This window comes from Ischnura elegans, chromosome 8 (assembly GCF_921293095.1).
Source record: "Ischnura elegans chromosome 8, ioIscEleg1.1, whole genome shotgun sequence".
NCBI lineage: Eukaryota > Metazoa > Arthropoda > Insecta > Odonata > Coenagrionidae > Ischnura > Ischnura elegans.
The window spans coordinates 47,596,483-47,614,557 of NC_060253.1; the positions used below are offsets into that span (position 1 = coordinate 47,596,483).

Sequence of the window (18,075 nt, forward strand, 5' to 3'; positions counted from 1 at the left end):
GAAGTTCCACTTTTGATAAGCTCTTCAAAACGGGTCTCCAACTCAAAATAAGTATCTTCAAAAGCTTCTCTTTCGGCAAGAGCTTCGCTTACAGATTTAGATTCTGATGGTAATAATTCAATTTCTGTTTGAATAGAATCAAATTCCGACCAGCACTCTCGCAGCCTTGACAAACGGCTTGATAACTGAAACTCCGCGAGGTTTCGTTCTTCGTCGTCCAAGTACGCCTTAAACCTCGCGAGGCGAGATTTTATTAGACCCCGCTTATGAATTAATTTTTTAAGATCCTCACTCATGTTAGCTTGGTAACTTATTGCATCAAAGGATACTGAGGATTACAATGGGAGAAGGAAGAGCCAGAACCAAAAATGATTACACTCACCAGAGACGGCAATCGTCGACAGGAAAGGTAGAATCGGCAGAACAGCCGCTCGCTCCGTCGTTCCACCGGCGTGGTTTCCACAGGCGTGATGACGCTCGTCGGGAAAACTGCACATGCGGTCGCGCAGCAGTCGAAGTAAGCTCCTTCTCGTTGAAGACTGCTCTCTCGTGAAGAAATACGACTCGGAAACCGATCGCAGCCACGTGGTTGATTCATGCAAAGTATCACGTCGGGGTCACCAAATGGTTATTGCAGGAGTAAATTAAAATTTCCTGGCTTATCTTTGCTAATTGTGTATTGAAAATTGAAATAAGGACAAAGATACACAACTAAAAATATTCTGGATGAGGCAGGCTGCGCTCGTTGATAGTGCTCGGCTGATGCAGTTGGATCAGGTCCGCACGCCGTAGAGGTTGTAGTAAGAGAGAGAGCGTCAGTGCGCGGACGAGAATTGAGGCCGGAGCGGCGAGAGAGGGCGCCTCAAGTATTCCCGCGCATGCGCGTTGGGCTGCAGCAGACGGCGTGAGGCGCTGGAACCGTAACCTCGCGTCCGTGCTTCAACATCTCTAAAAGTTGATAACTTCAATTTGTTTAACGCCGGCAATGCAGCGAATAGGAAACAAGTAGTCTCACTACTCATCATATTTTACCTTCTACCACCTTCATTAAAAATGCTACCGCTTGTCTCTCAAAATGCTTCTACAGTAGGGGGAACCTTATGCTCCTTCTTTCACATTAGAAAATTTTTCGCATTATTTCAAATGTTCCTTTGAGAGTGTTTTGAGTTTTGTGCTTCAATAAAACTCTACTTTTGGCCTATTCGCAGTTTCCATAAGTTTTAGTACTTCCTGTGGTACAACTAAATCCATATAGTCACACACATAATGGAAGAAAAGCGCGTCACCATAGTTCGCACACTTTTATAGCCACTCGAGAGGCCTTTCCGTAGACCTTAGGCTTCTTTCCTGCGTTCTCGGATCTGTTAATATTTCATAACTTCCCTAAAAGTTGGTAACTTCGATTTTTTTTACGCCGGCAATGCAGCGAATGGGAAACAAGTAGTCTCACTACTCATCACATTTTACCTTCTACCATCTTCATTAAAAATGCTACCGCTTGTCTCTCAAAATGCTTCTTCAGTAGGGGGAACCTTATGCTCCTTCTTTCACATACGCAAAAATATCGCATTATTTCATAACGTTCCTTTAAGAGTGTTCAGTTTTGTACTTCAATAAAACCCTAATTTTGGCGTATTCGCATTTTCCGTAAGTTTTAGTACGTCCTGTGGTACCACTAAATCCATGAAGTCACACATAATGGAAGAAAAGCGCGTCACCATAGTTCGCACGCCTTTATAGCCACTCGAGAGGCCTTTCCGTAGACCTTAGGCTCCTTTCCTGCGTTCTCGGATCTATAAATATTTCATCACTTCTCTAAATGTTGGTAACTTCGATTTGTTTAACGCCGGAAATGCTGCGAATAGAAACAAGTAGTCTCACTACTCATCATATTTTACCTTCTACCATCTTCATTAAAATTCTTCCGAATGTCTCTCATGATGCTTCTTCAGTAGGGGGAACCTTATGCTCCTTCTTTCACATACGCAAAAATATCGCATTATTTCAAACGTTCCTTCAAGAGTTTTTGAGTTTTGTAATTCAATAAAACCCTACTTTTGGCCTATTCGCATTTTCCGTAAGTTTTAGTACGTCCTGTGGTACCACTAAATCCATTTAGTCACACACATAATGGAAGAAAAGCGCGTCACCATAGTTTGCACGCCTTTATTGCCACTCGAGAGGCCTTTTCGTTGACCATAGGCACCTTCCCTGCGTTCTCGGATATATTAATATTTCATCACTTCTTTAAAAGTTGGTAACATCGATTTTTTTAACGCCGGCGAGGCGGCAAATGGGATACAAGTCGTCACACTACTCATCATATTTTACCGTCTACCATCTTCCGTTTTATATTATCTATGATGAACGCCCTCCTAGCTAGACACGCAGGATGAATTTAGGTGTATTCGAGGCGTGCGGGGATGAGATGCGAGCGGGGAGGGGACAGGATCTGTCTGCAGTTCTTGTATCCGCGAAGCTGCGTGGGCGTTGGAATATTTTCTTCGCGTACGCGGACTTAAATTAGGCATTTTGGGGCTAAACGGTGGCAGATACGTCAGAGTGCACGAAATTTTCGTGTTAAAGGGGTAGAAACTCGGAAAAATCTATTGGGAGTGACCATTAAATATTATATTTTTCGAATTTTGACCCTCCCTCCTTAATATCATTTGAGCGAGGGTCAGGGGTTCACCTACAGGTCTAAAAAATTTCATGCCATTTTTTGGTCGGTCCCACAATTTTTTTCTATGGGCCAGATGGATTAAAAAATCGATTTTTCCGATCCTCCCTACTAGATCCGCCCGCGGAAAGATTCCTATCCGCCCACGGCGCTTTGTTCCACTCGCGCTTTTCTGATGTGTGACCTCATTCATAATATAGTATAATGGACGGGATACTGTTGCAGAAATTAGGTAAATGAGAATGAAGTAAGAGTGTTTGGAACAGTAATTGGCCAAAAGTTTGTATGCATGATTCGTAGGTTTACCCTAAGTAAAAGTGTCCACGCCTCGGTAACTATCGGTATTCGTATCATTATTTCCAATGCCGCCCTTATTTTAAGAGAAGAACTATTTTCTCTACTATTATTATTTAACCTACTTAACCTCGAGATCATATTTCTTCGTATTGATTTTTGGCCAATAGTGACTAATGAATATTCATGATTCATTATTTAACTGCCGTAACTTCTAGGGTACCTAAGGTTTAAAACGTAAGCATAAATAGCTGTAGTTAAATTTAGGTACATTCCAAGCAGTAATCAGTCCTCCATTTCTTTGACAAAACGCACTTGTTATTGATGTTTTTGTTCTATCGTGGAAATGATAAAATCAAAAGCGGATTCCTGATTTTATCAATGTTTATACAGTTTATTTAAATTTTGCCAATGTAGTTATGTCAGTTAGCTATACATTTGCTTGTGTGAGGTTTATGAATTACATTTCTGAGGTATATCTTAAAATAATGTTGAAAATTCGGGCCGTATGTCAATAATTTTAATGGAAGTAGATTCTCGGGGTGGAAATCAAATGTTTGTCTGTATTAACTGACGATTACTTTTCATTCATCGGTATTGAATTTGCTTCTAGTAATATTTATTAGCGCAATTTTTGAGTTGGGTCGTCTTCTCTACATTTTTTCATAGTTTTAAGTTTATAGGTTTTCATGATACAAATTTTTGCTCTCTTTTGTTACTTCTATCTTATAATTCTTATGAGTACTTAACGATGAACTTAATGGATAATTTAAGTAATATATACTAGCTAAGACTCCACGTACATATAATTCCGCTGTTGATATTTAGTTTTAATTCGCGTTTTCTGTTAATTATTAAAATTGAGCTTGTTTCCATTTGTTGCTTTTATAACTCATATGATAAATATTTACGTTAAAGTTATGGATACTGTTACTTAGTGACTTAGTTATCACGAATTAAGTCGTAATATTACGGGTATCATCACAGTTTAAGTGTCACCATTAAAATTTATGTCAATACAAATCTGCAAGCGAACTTAAACGCGAGAACCGAAGAGCAAGAAACACTAGTAAGTTGCTCTTGGTAGAAAAGTGGATAGAGTGCGTTCCACATTTAGTTAACAGCTCGGGCCCTATGGAGAGAGAACGGTGTTGTCAAACTCGCTCCGACGGCAGGCATCCTGACCTCTTATGATACCACTCATAACAGAGCGCCAGATGGTGTAGTTCAAAAAGGAATATGGGTTCTTACGAAAGATGACGTAAATAAAGATTTTTTAAAGTGTAAATGACACAACGTTTGTTGGAATACAAGGGGAAAAGTTTTTTTATCGTATGTGTACACCTATTCAGCATACATCAGCTGAAAAATGAAAAATCTGTATTGTTACATTCGGCTTCAGGCCGCGCGTTGCGACCATTTCGGAAGCTTTTGGGCAGGTCCTAGCCAACACAAGCAGTGATGATAACTTCCACGGCTCCTTTCTCCACCGTAAACGCCAACACGAAGCCTCTCGCCTTTCCTTCTTAGTAGGAGATACAGATGCTCCGTACAACGACCCGTTCACCCTGTGGGAACTCACCTCCGCCATCGAAGACACCAGGAACACCTCGCCAGGGTTGGACGAGGTACATAATGCATTCCTCCGTAATATTCCGGAAAAGGCATTGGACGAAGTTCTGCTCACTTTAAACCAACTTTGGGTTGATAGGGATTTTCCATCGTCATGGCGGGAGTCAATAGTGGTACCTATCCCTAAACAAGGAAAAGAAAAAGCTGACCCGAATAATTACAGACCCATTTCCCTCACAAGCTGCCTATGTAAAGTCATGGAGAGAATGATAAATCGGAGACTCATGTGGTGGCTGGAAAAGCAAAAGCTTCTCTCAAACATTCAATGTGGCTTCCGCCGAGGTCGATCCACATTAGATCACCTCGTCCGTGCAGAAAATTTTATTCAGGAAGCCTTCCTCCTTCGACAGCATGTCGTAGCAGTCTTTTTCGACCTAGAAAAGGCGTATGACAGAGTCTGGCGGAGGAGAATTTTAGACAGGCTTCATGCGTGGGGTTTTAGGGGGAACTTGCCGATTTTTATTCAAAACGTTTTAACCGACCGAGTTTTTAAGGTACGAACAGGAAGGCATCTCTCACAATTTTATTCACTTGACAATGGCATACCCCAGGGCTCAGTTTTAAGCGTGACTCTCTTCGCCATTGCTATTGACGACGTAGTCGACTGTATTCAGGAACCGGTGATGGGATCTCTATTTGTAGACGACTTGGCGATTTTTTGCCGTTCGTCTAGAGTTGCAACAGCAGGACGGCAGTTGCAAATTACTCTCAACAGGCTGAACGTGTGGTCCAAGCGAAACGGATTTCGATTCTCTGCGGAGAAATCTAAGTGCCTGCATTTCCACCGTATGCGTGGGATTCATTTCCCACCAAACCTTCGCCTGGGCAATGCTGTACTCCCTTTCGTTGAGTCATATCGCTTCTTGGGGATGATATTTGACCGACGGCTAAACTGGCGTGAACACACGAAAGACTTGAGGGAGAGATGTCTGAAGATTTTAAATATTTTACGGTTTTAGCGACGAGAAATCACCCAGCGCATAATGTCATTTTCAAACCACGATTTTTAGAAATATTTAACCGACGACGGAAAGCCACCACACCAGTAAGCGTACGGCTAAGAAACTTTTTAGACGAATGTCCGTTCAACGTTCCCGTATTATTCCCCGCTACTACTTCTAGACTACCTCCATGGGAGAAGACGAGACCGTTATGCGATACGCAACTCCACAGACGTCTCAAGAGTTCCACTTCGGCCGCCGAATACAAGCAGCTCTTCAACGAATTCTTAGCCCTCAACCAAGAGTTAATTCCCGTGTACACGGACGGGTCGAAAACTGATTCGGCGTGTGCATGTGCCGTGGTCTCAAATCACCACGGTGTCATCAAGCGGAAGCTCAGCCCTCTGTGTGGTATTTTCACGGCTGAATTGATTGCTCTGTGGATGGCCCTTCAGGGAATCCATCAAAATGACACACCTTATGTCATCTGGACTGACTCAATGAGCTCTCTGCAAACCATACTCCGATTCTCTCCGTCGCATCCCATTGCAAACGAAATTCATGTTGCCCTCCACTCTCTCCAAATGAGGGGTGTGAAAATCAGTTTCATGTGGATACCAGGGCATATGGGTATACGCGGAAACGAAAAGGCAGACAGAGCGGCGAAGGAGGCTCTATCCGATATAGAACGCAATACACTTCCAGTACCTGCAGGTGATCTCCAGGTAGCGTGGAAGAGAATCGTTCTAAATCAGTGGAAAGAACGCTGGTGTTCCCAAACGGGAAACAAACTCCGTAGTGTGAAACCTGACGTGTCAGAGTGGGCCTCTTTGGTCAGGAATACTCGGAGAGAGGAGGTAGTCATCACACGACTGAGGATAGGGCACTGCGCCATGACTCACTCCTATCTATTCACAGAAGAGAAAATCCCGCCTAATTGTGAGGAATATGACTCTATAATCAGTGTGAGACATATCCTGACGGAATGTGACCTATATCGGGTATTGCGATATAGGATGAACCTTGTTGGAGGACTAAACGATATGCTTCGTGACGACCCTGAACGTCTTAGTCGGGTAATAAAATTTCTGAAAACTATTGGTCTGCTGAATGAAATCTAACCTCGTTACACAATGTGTATTCACGCACTCACCTTTCTCACCTATTATTTTATATTCCGAGGAAGTAAATATCCAGATTCCTTCAGGTTCAGGTTTATGACGTGATCCTCCCAAAATGAATTTTTACGAATGGAATGATGCGGTTCAAAATGACCTAAGATGTCGACGCACCCTAAAAATAACAATAACTAACTAACCGCGCGTTGCGAGCCGAATACGCGACAGCCGGAAGCTAGAGCACGATACCTCAAGGCTGGACGATGTAAAAATAAGCGCGTCCATACAACTAATGAAGCGGTTGATAGGAAACCAGGAAACCTCCGTTCTCGAATTTTAAATCCCAAAACACATTTATACTTTAGTAAGCAAGATTTATTCATGAAATGGTTAGTAAGGGGACTTATCTCTATTGAGAAAATATCTGCATCAATGAAATATGTGAACGTAAAGAAATCAACAAAAAACAACTTGTCAAAGAAAAATGATGAAAGTTAAATTTTCAATCAATTCCACAACACAACTAACCTTTTTTGGCAATTTTTAGTCTCTTCCGCGTAAATTACTTAAATATAGGTGACCCTGAGAATTATTTTCACAAAATGACATGGCATTACGAAAGTTATGTGTTTCTTCTTGAAAAATAATACGTGTGCGCTGATGGGAAACGAAGGGGAAAATCGGGGGGTCGTTGAGTGAGAGTGTCGTCTCCTATCTTAATTTAGGAGTTGATGATGCAGGCAAAAGCGTGGGGGTTGCTCGTGGGCCTCGTCGAAAGGTGCGGCGCAGGCTAGCAGACAACTTCCAGGATCCGGAAATGGGTTGTCTGGCAGTGGATGGCTTGGCCTGCCCTTCCTTCAGCAATTCTCGCGTAAACCCAGATATCAGGCTCTCGAGGAATAAGGATAATCTGGCCATTGACTGGCGAGCAGATCGCCACGGCTCGTCCTTGGCTCCGGTCTCGCCTCGCCTCCACGATGACAGCTCATTCGGCGTCTATACTTCGCCTGCTGTCGCCTGCTTCTTCCGACTCTTTTTCCTGACTCCTTCCGACCGCTTCTCGATCGCTCCTGCCCGTCTTCTCGGGACAAGGGAGGGGGGAAGGGAAACCTACACGTGGTGTATTACATCAGCGCCACCTGCTTTTCTAAATACTTCATTACCGTTTCTTCCTTCTTTTTTTTATCGCACACTTTTTGAATCACTTTTAAAAACAACAACACACACTCATACACATCAAAAATTACAAAATACAAATAAATCATCAATTGAAACAGACATTAGGGAAAAATAAACTCATGGTCATTTTAAAATAAACAAATCTTGATATGAAATTAATTTATAACAAAAAAACAAACATGCTGGCGAGCATTATCGCCACATTGCCCCCGCAATTAAATCAAAAATTTTCTCTTATTTTTCAAGACAAGAAAAATCTTTGATTAAGCTCGACAAATGCGAGAGAAAAAAAATGAATTTTAACCAAGTGCGAAAGTTTTCCGTACAAGGAAAGGAAAAAGGGCGTGTTATTTCTGCATCTCAGCCCTAGGATCGTAAAACAAAGTTCAGGCCTGAATAGAAGGCCGTAGATTACCAAAATTATAAATTCCTAATACTCGTCCGTCGCCATCCGTTAACTGACACGCATTTGGGAATACGGCACAGTTGCTGAGAACAGCAGTCGCCCAGTTTGGCCCAGGAAGTGGTATACCCCTAATCCCATCCACAGTTTCGGAGAGGGCGAGAAGTGAATCTGCCAATTTTCGAAAGGCACCGCTCCCAATGAGACATTTAATGGTATCTTTTTTTCAGCTTCTTCAACCAGCAAAGGCACACCATCAAACAGGGTTACGCACACGTCAGAACCATCATTCCCGCAGGTATCCCTTGGATGAAGCACTGCGGTAGATGGCCTTTCCTTCGGAGGCTTCCGAACGGTGACCTTCTAGTCAAGTACTTCGGGCAATTAGGGAATATCGTCTGGCTTAAGTTCAGGTATCCCCCTCGGCTACGTAACGATGGAACCGTCTTCAAGTTTATTTCGGTGTCCCGCGCAATTGAACCCTCAGGAAAGCGATCCTCCTATACAACATCTCGTTCAGAGAACTCCGTGTCCAAACGTGGAATCACCCGGCGCCATTTCTGCATTTGGGCAACATTCTGAAGAAAAATCCATTTGCAGCTCCGATTATATAATAGAAATGCATAACTCCGAAGGTCACGTGCAAATTGCTTATAACCCTGCTACAACGTAGCACGACCAACGACGCCATTTGCATAGTACGAATGGCAGAATCGAGACCACGTGGGTTTTAACATGACAATTCCTCATAATAGGCTTTTTAACACTATGATCACAGCTTTTTATTTTAGAGATAACACGAATTTCTTTACGTTCGCTTAGTCGTTGAATGTACATTTTTAAAGGAATTTTGCAATCATATCGGCATTGCGACCAAGACAAATCGTTGCATTGCATTTCTGCCAAAAGCTACGCGGTACAATTACTTATTGGACTCGGGGAGTTTATCTCGAGTCCGGTAATTAGTAATTGATTCAATTTTAAATAATTGCCAAAATCTACCTAAAATAGGTGAATTACTTACCTTTGCTTGGAAGGGTTTTCGTTGCGCATGCCCAGCTCCTTATTACGTCTCTTTTGCCTACCGCGTAGCCTCCTTTGCACCCAGGTACACAGCAAGGACTGTTAGGCCCCATTGTGAAAGCCGAATAAAACTGAATGTACGACACTCACTACGAAAAGTACTGCAAAAACCGATTAAAGACGGAGCACGCGAAACCACCTCAACTACGCTTTATGGTGATCTGAGGTGGAGATCAACTAAGGTGGATCGATTTGTCTTGTGGCGCCGCTATGCGGTCAATGTTGGCGATAGAATAAAATGCCCGCCAAGCGTCATTAGGTAAAAGGTATAGCCTTCGCCCAACATGAGCCTCTATAATGGAGTCCCCTTTACTTCCACCTATGAGGTAGTCAGAGTGACGTCACTAAAAAGTTTCAAAATCGCTCCAGCGCCGTAGCCGTCAATAAATTGACGAAATCCGTTTGTGACGGCTGTATGATATCTTCAGAATCGACCTGCCTGTCATCTTCCTAAACCTCGTGCTATATTAGGAGATTTCAGTGACTTAGGGGAAGCACAGGAGCTCGAGTAAATGGAAGTAAAGCACATAATTCTATGGAACCCAGAAGTCTGAAACATTTCTCAATATCTTTCTTTCAGTTATAACTCCCAATCCCCTTCTGCCTCTCCCACTCAATATAAATAAATGCCAACATCGCCAAGTATTGTCATTTCCCAAGTAGCCAGAAGGGGATCTTGGATCGTCGGGTCAAATCTCGTGCTGGATCACGCGGCAGATGCCCGTAAGTGTATTTATCACTTTAGACCGTCAAAGATTTAATCAATAAATAGTTGCCTAGTGCTTGTTTTCATAGTAGTATTTAAAAGTTGATGGAATAGTCACAAATCTTTAAAGTGCTTTCTCTTTCCCTATTATAGGAACGATTACGTAGTTACAATTAAAAGTTATTATTTTTTGGAAAATTGTATGTTATCATACCAATATCCACTCCCAGATTGCTAGAATCGTCAGATTTAATACTTCTCCGTCACCGTTGTTTGTCGCCGGCTGTTGAGTGTTGAAGCCCTCTGGAGCAATCCGTGCATATATATCCTGTAGACAATGTTTGTGAACACTATTTTTAATGGTATATTAAAACAACTGGTATAAATATATCAGGATATTGCATTGTCCCGAATAGGGGCACAGTTTTTTCTTATTTTTGTGGTAATATACAAAAGGGATTAAAGGTACGAGGCAGTCACAATTGCACTGTTTGACACGCGTCGCAGTTGTATTTCTTTTGCTCGTAGTGTGTGCTCATAGTGAAAGGTTTGACCACTTATATCACTCCACTGGTGGCAGATATCACTTGGCACTTCCCATTCCATACTTGGCAGGAAAAGGAAAACTGTCTTGAAAATTAAAGGCACCGCAGTTTGTGAAGCTTGAACGTAACCCTCTGCGATGGCATTCGTAATACGTCCAGCTTCACTCTCTTCGAGTGTTGTTTGTACTCCACTGCGCCTCTCAGTCCATCTGCCTACAATGAAAGAAAAGAGAGCTTGATACGGATAATACATAATTTAGTTGAATTCTATTTTGGAATCAAGGACCTTCTGGAATTCATATTCGTGCAGAAAGTGCTTGATTGGACAACTAAAACCGTATCACCATCTTCGTTTTATACAATATTAAAGTGACTTCTCATTGTTTTCATTTATTTATTCGGAAAATAGCTTTTAAGGTGAACGGGCAAGTTAAGTAATATGAATAACATAATTGCTTCAAAATCACAATATTTTTAGAACTTTGACTATCTTTTATACGGTCTTGAGGCCTGCATGAATTGAAATGGAACTACCAAATAACTTCTCAAAAATAATTCCAAGCGGAGTTTTCTTTTATAGCTGTCGTCCAAGTTCCCAGCCAATGGGCTGTCTTCTCGGCGAATCAGGAACGGGGTTGGTTTCATATACTATGGTGAGCTGATGGAGTGAAGATTTCTGTCAAGACATTGCGGGGGTTAGGAAGGGAAAGGAATAGGGGATGGGTTTAGGGCACATTTAGAGGTACTATACGCAGATTTTTGAGGAATTGCATAGTCCCAAAGATTTTCTTAAAGTCTATTATTTGTTTTCTTGAAAGAATATTGGAAATTCGTCAGAGCTGTTTTTAAAATTTGCAAAATCGGTGTAAATTTGATGTCATTGCGTATTTGCTTGTTACTTTTTTTGAATGAGGAACTTGCATGGGTCGTAGATTGCCCTAAAAACTATTTTGAATAAGTCAAATGGATACATTAGGTCGCAAAAATACCTTCAGTTTCTCCATTCAACATCAAAAGAAATAAAAAAATTGCATTTAAAATCGAGAAAAATTTCTCTGAGCCGACCACTGCGCGAAGACACCCGAGCGTTGCCGAGGCCAGGCGTGACGTCATAGGTGCCTAAACAACCGTGGGGAGTAGGGAAATACGCTGAGCGCTTGGAGTAAAATTTGTTTTGAGGGAGTATTTAGCCGCTAATCGTCACTTTATTTTGTTCTGTTATTCTTGGGCAAGTTTTCCTATTGCTATTGTGCCTAGATTATTACTTGGGATATTAATAATGCGGCATCGGGATGATGAAGTACAAGCGTTTCACTTCGTGTGTTTTGGTTATCAGAAAAATGGATGACAACGTTGCCACTCGTTCGAATAGTACACCTGAAATTCATCTACGTCAACATAATACCCCGCAAGCCGCCTAAAAGGCGTGTGGCATGGGGTGTTAGGACACCAGCCTTTTTTTAGGACACCAAAAATTGATGCTACGACCCTCATGGAATTTGTTAAGACAAATTATTGCTATACGTCGGCGGCAAATCGAGTTGTAAAAGAAACTTGTAATACTGGAGGATAACGATCGTAAGCTGTGCTGTTGACATTAGAGTAAGCTGTGCTGTTGAATTTGGCAACGCCGGATTAACGGAGAAGGTAGTCCTATCCGTCCTACGGTACGAATTCACAGCAAAACAGTCTGCACACAATCCACATGTGAGATCGCGAATCGGTTCCGCTGCCAACACACACACAAGCTACAACCTATTTCAATGATATAGGTAAATCCATAAACAATATACTAGCATATACCATAAAAATATAGTGGGAAATAGGCAAATACTCTTATCAAAAACTGGATGTCACTATCACATTCTTATATTCATCACGTACAACTTACAATAACAGAACTCGTTATGATGAATAGAACTATTTATTCACTGATTTAAACCATTAAATTAGCCCACACAAGTGACATTTCTCACTACTATTCGTTGAAATAATGGAATAACAAACTTCACACCCAGTTTTTATTTCAATAGCGTGATCGTGAAATGTCATATCTACGGTGAACAACGGAGATTAGCACGCCACTGACAATTTTTACACTACTGTTAGACATTTATCGATAGCGTAATAGCGCTTTTTACAATTCAATCACGATGGAACACTGATAACTCTTGGCCGATATTTTTCAACCTTGTCAAACTTTGTGCATTACAACCACTGGCACTGTGATTATTAGCAGTAGCTTAACGGGAGATGTCACGTTGAAAATAACACTATTTTGGCACCAAAATGTTCCTAGATGTCTCCAATCAGCGAGCAAAAGTTGCATTGACTGGAATTCACCCCTTAATACAAGCACAGACAGTCCTAAACGACGAATTCTCCGGTACCTACGAATAAACGGATGAAGTCATTGTATATAAAAGCTAAGCGGACATTAGTAAACATCAAAATCGTTCTAATTACATACTTAAATGAATGATATGCCGTCGATAACATCAACTTACAATTGACGTATCCCCCTTCCAATGGCCGTGGCTCAGACTCCTACAACGATGTTATTTAGGTATTATCAAATTTTTGGTTTAACTGCTCCAGTTTTATATTTTATGCCCTTACTCAGATATTAATATTATAAATAATGCAAAATATGAGGGCTTCCAAGCCTCTTTCGTCGGACATTTATCTTTAAATATAAAATAATCAACACGTCTAACAAACGAAGCTCTCACAACTGCTGGCAACTATTACAAACAATCACAACAATAGCTTCGCGTGATGTTTAGGCACCTTTGACGTCATCGAGGCTTCGTCGGCAGTGGCTTGGGGGGTGAGGGAGTTTTTCCCGCGCTTTAAAATTCGTTATATTTACCTATCATTAAATAACTCGCGAAGGAAAACTCAGATTTACATGCGGTTTTCTTTGTTGTATTCAGAAAATAATTTTCTGTCCGCCTATGTAATAAAAAAAATCATGCAAGTTCCCCATTGGGTTCATTTGAAAAATAGTATTTCAATATTTTTCCACTTACTATCATAGCATTGATGGAATGATATGATTTTCTATTTAAAAATAAGTTTTCCTGCTCTTTTGGTGCTTTGATGACTACATAAGTTCCATCAACATAGCCTATGGTGCCAGTTATTTGTGTGGCAAGGTAATTCCTGGGTGAAGAGAAAGTATATTTTATTATTAATTCTCGATTTATCTCTTTCATAGATTGATCGAGTACCTGAGAAGGCATTAACTTTAATATTTTTAATTATAGTTTTTCATGTGAACCAAATTGTTTTTTAAATAAAGTAAATGTATATTTTAATTTATTAAATGAATTAATAACTTGGTAATGTTAATGATAAATAAATCAAGAATTAAAAATATAATGTCTCCATGCTTGCGAGAGATCCTGCTCATTTCCTCTTTCCTCAATGATAGTGGATCTATTTAGCAAGGATTTCGTTTGAGTTGAGAGCTTCTGTTAATTCCTTAATGGAATTGGACACGTTACTTCGGCAGAGTCAGAGATTACTATCGGTTCCGGTACTTTTTTGGTAGCTCCCCTGGCCATAAAAGTGAAGTGCATAGAGCACCTACGTAAGTAATTTGAATAAGTCAGTAACATATGAGTCACATGCAGAGATAATTTTCTTAGCCTTAATTTATTTAAGCTTACTTTTAACTCAATGGGTATGGCCGTGCTCCTCCGTGCTACTGCCATGTGTGGTCACAATTCTGCCATACGTCCACGCACCATATCTTTTGTCAGGCGGTAGAGCCCCTTGAAGAAAAGCTCGTCCACGGCAAAAAGGTCTGAGAAATCCCTGATTCCACGCAACCTAGCGCGATTGTATGCAATATTTTTGCACTCTCTCCCCCTTTGCCTTCTTCTCAAAAAGTTGAGTCCCCATATCTAATCCATAGCTTTAGTTCGAGTTTCGTTATGCATCACAGATCAATCAATGATAATATTTTTATGTTAACAGAAATAACATGGAGAATAAAATATCATAATTATTCTAAATGGCAATTACCACAAATCCTTTTCACCATTCGAATTGTAGCTCCCATTACGTTATATTAGCCTCAAATATGAAAGTTCATGAAGTATCACTTTTGCAACATCCAAAATTGAAATATTTAGGAAATAAATTAACGAATTCATTGAAAATGCTAATTAATTAAAAGGCTAATAAAAACAAATTAATAATCCAACCTAGCTTTATCAATGTTCGTTGATTGTCCATATTGGAGGTTTTTTGAAATAAACGATTGGCTATAGCATCATGGAAATGTTAGTAATGACGATGATTACTTACCGATGCAGCTTAAAAATTCCATATTAATGGTGAATATGTCGGCCCAAACAACGCGAATTGATTAGTTGCATACCGACTCGCATGAAGTAAATTTGTACATTAAGATAACTTGGGAATTTTAATTTGAAAACTTGACTATTTCATGACCTCAAAGGAAACTTCAGGATCTAAGATACATTCAATTTCTTACTCATACCTCAACGTAACTATTATCAACATAATACGATACACGAAGTCATCATCTTGGCCAAAACCCACAACCGGGAATTGATTCAAAAATCTACAATTCGAAGCCTGTGAACGGATTTTGTTATTGTGCCATTCTTAAAATTAATTAAACTAAATAGTAACATCATTTAAGCATCGTGGTTAACAGCAGAGGACACAAAAATTACGATATAAGAATTCTCGCCAAACCTTGAATCGAGAATCCAAATTCGGCACTGAGAATTCGAAGCCTCAAACCCCTTCAAATTCGCATGCCGAAGTTCGATTTGAAGTTCGGAATGAATTGCTTACGTGGTCGCAACAATCGGGAACCTCTTCGAATGAGACGTCACTTCGGCTCCGATTGTCGAAGTTACAATAGAAGGAGTTCGATGTTACAAAGAAAGGAGTCGAAAATGAAAAGGAAAACTTAAAATTTTCATACGTTGAAAGAGTGTTTCCGATCAGTCGCACTCCCCTTCGTTGAAGAAGCACCACTTGGGTTGTAGAGCGTCCGCCCCCACGCCCCTCCCAACCAACCGCTCGCGATGCGTCATCATGCGGCGCCTGGCCTTGATCCACGATCCCTTGGCGCCGCCCCTCGCCCCAGTCATCGGGTTGCTCCAGAGTCGTTCGGCCGCTGCGGCCGCACGGGGCCACGTCTTAGCGTCGAGGGAGCTTTCGTCCACCATCTCGCCCCAAATGGCCACTTCGCCCCCGAGGACCTCGCCCCCGCTGCGCCAACGACGTTGGGGCAGAGCATTGTCGTAACCCACCTGCAAAACATTACAGTTTACCATATAATGTCCTGATGAAATTCCTTGCTCCGTGAAAACAAAGTGTAACTCAGCTGAAACTTGGTTCACAAAAAGTTATTAATGAATAATAAATTGGACAATGAGATAATGGAATCAGGTGGTACTGTCATAGGATGAGCAAATAAAAATAGACATTGTCAGGCAAAAGACTGAGAATAACATAAATCATGGCGAGGGATTTTTCACTTGACATGATAATCGCTCACCGACAGCTTTATATTTTGGGTGTTCGTAGACTCTTGAAAATCTTTGAAGACATAAAATTCTACCTATTTAAGCGCATTGCTCAAGATTTTTGTACCTATAATAATCGGTGGTTTTTTATTGGTCCACAATGAAGTTAGATTAGCACACACGGCTGTAGAGCTAGTTAATTAGTTTCAGAGTTAAAGGTGCGTTGCCTGCGCCAACGTCATTATCAGCACGCTTTATCTACTGCTTAATTATAATTTCAATTGATACTGTTTTTATTGATCGATAAAAATTGTGTGCTCAAGCATTCAAATATTTTTATATTTATGAAGCTGGTATGATTAATGTATGAAAATGTATAACACGGCTACGATCGTCACTCAAGATACAATTTGCGATTCGCATTCGGAGTCAGGATTTAGATTTACTCCCACCTTTCTTGTGACAAAAGTTCTAACCCTAGGAAAGTTATCACATCGACCTTAGGCATAGTTTTATGGTCTTCATAGCACGCGCCCTCTGCGCTGCGTAGGAAATTTTATCCCACTGTTATGAGTGTGACTGCTCTCTTGCTGTGCAGCATCTCCTGAAGAAAAGTAGCGAACACGTGTTGTAGAGACTTGATACTAACGGAGTGTATCATCGGTTTACTAGTACGAAGTGTCATGGGTGTTGATATTTATCTTATCCTCAACCGTTTCATATCGTTTCCGTTTCATTTTAAATCTATCTTCTCTCATGAATTCCAGTAAAAGTTAGTTTTCATTGACTACGCATTTTGTTTTTTTTTTGTGTTTTGTGTATAATTTAACACCTTGAGTGCGGCATGACGTGATATCACGTCATGGTAAGCTATCCCCTGGTGCTGATGACGTGATATCACGTCATGTGTACCCCGAGTGTTCCGGCCCTCCGTAAGAGCTCGGTTCAGTTCTTTTATGACATTTTACCCCCCTAAGTTGTTCAGCAGGGATCTAGGAGTGCATTTGTGGACGCCGTTTCAAGCAACCTTTCCTGGGAGGATTGGGATATAATTTTTTCTTTTATCTTAAGGTAAGCCAATTTCCATTCATTTTCTCCCCTGTATTTTATGCTATTATTTTTATTTATTTCTATTAATGCGTGAGTATGACAAATTTTATTTGAGTTTTATTTTACAAATCAAAAGTATTTACTAACTGGAACTTACTTATGTGTGTTTATTAATTTTTTATTGTTTTAATAATGCTTAGCGAGAATATAGATTTTTTCCATCCTTCCTTTTTTCTTCTTGCGAGCCTTTCATTTTTCGAACCTTTATTGTCTGATGTTAATAAGTTTTATTCAATTAATACATGCAGTACTGTGATTAGTTAAACTTTAATGTAAATTTGAAAATGCCATTACATTTTTTTATGCAACGTAACATATCTCTAACTTTTGCACCCTTTCTTTGTTTGTCAGTGTAACTCCTGAGCAGTGAGGGGATCGACAAGCGGCAATATTACGAGAGTGAAGGAAGTTATTTACGGAAAAAGTGTAAGTTATTTATAATATTTATTGTTGATATATGTATATTATGCACTTATAAACATTCTTATTACAATTGCAAATAACTGTTTGCACATTATCCCATGGATTGGCGAAAAAGTGCTTAGGAGTTACTTTATAAAAATGCTTTTATTTTCTCGATAACCATGAAATCAATGGCTTATGGGTGCTTTCAATTCTTTGTCTCGCCATTGTGAATATTTAGTTCCTAAACATAGTTTTACATTAGTAAAGCTGTTTGTAGCATTTCAGCTTTGGCCTATTTCACCGAGAGTGTTTACTTTGATCCTGTTATTTATCGGAATTTAAAAAAATACAATGTATTTATTGCAGATGGTACGGAAGGGAGAAGTAAAACGGAAAATGTTTCATGCTGGCCGGTAGTCGATGCCGCCTGAAAGAGGTGAAATTCTCTATTCATCAGCTTTTG

General features: G+C 40.4%; 1 protein-coding gene across 3 annotated transcripts in view; it reads right to left on the bottom strand.

The window, feature by feature from the left end:
• Positions 1-10,376: 10,376 nt before the first annotated feature.
• LOC124163835 (chitooligosaccharidolytic beta-N-acetylglucosaminidase-like) overlaps positions 10,377-18,075 on the bottom strand; it is a 47,527-nt gene continuing 39,828 nt past the window's right edge. For all 3 annotated transcript variants that reach the window (XM_046540938.1, XM_046540939.1, XM_046540940.1), the window contains 2 exons: positions 15,551-15,881; positions 10,377-10,794 (listed from right to left, as the gene is read on the bottom strand). In XM_046540938.1, coding sequence (XP_046396894.1) covers positions 15,570-15,881 — 312 coding nt within the window. In that variant the 3' untranslated portion in view covers positions 10,377-10,794; positions 15,551-15,569. The remainder of the gene's footprint in view (positions 10,795-15,550; positions 15,882-18,075) is intronic.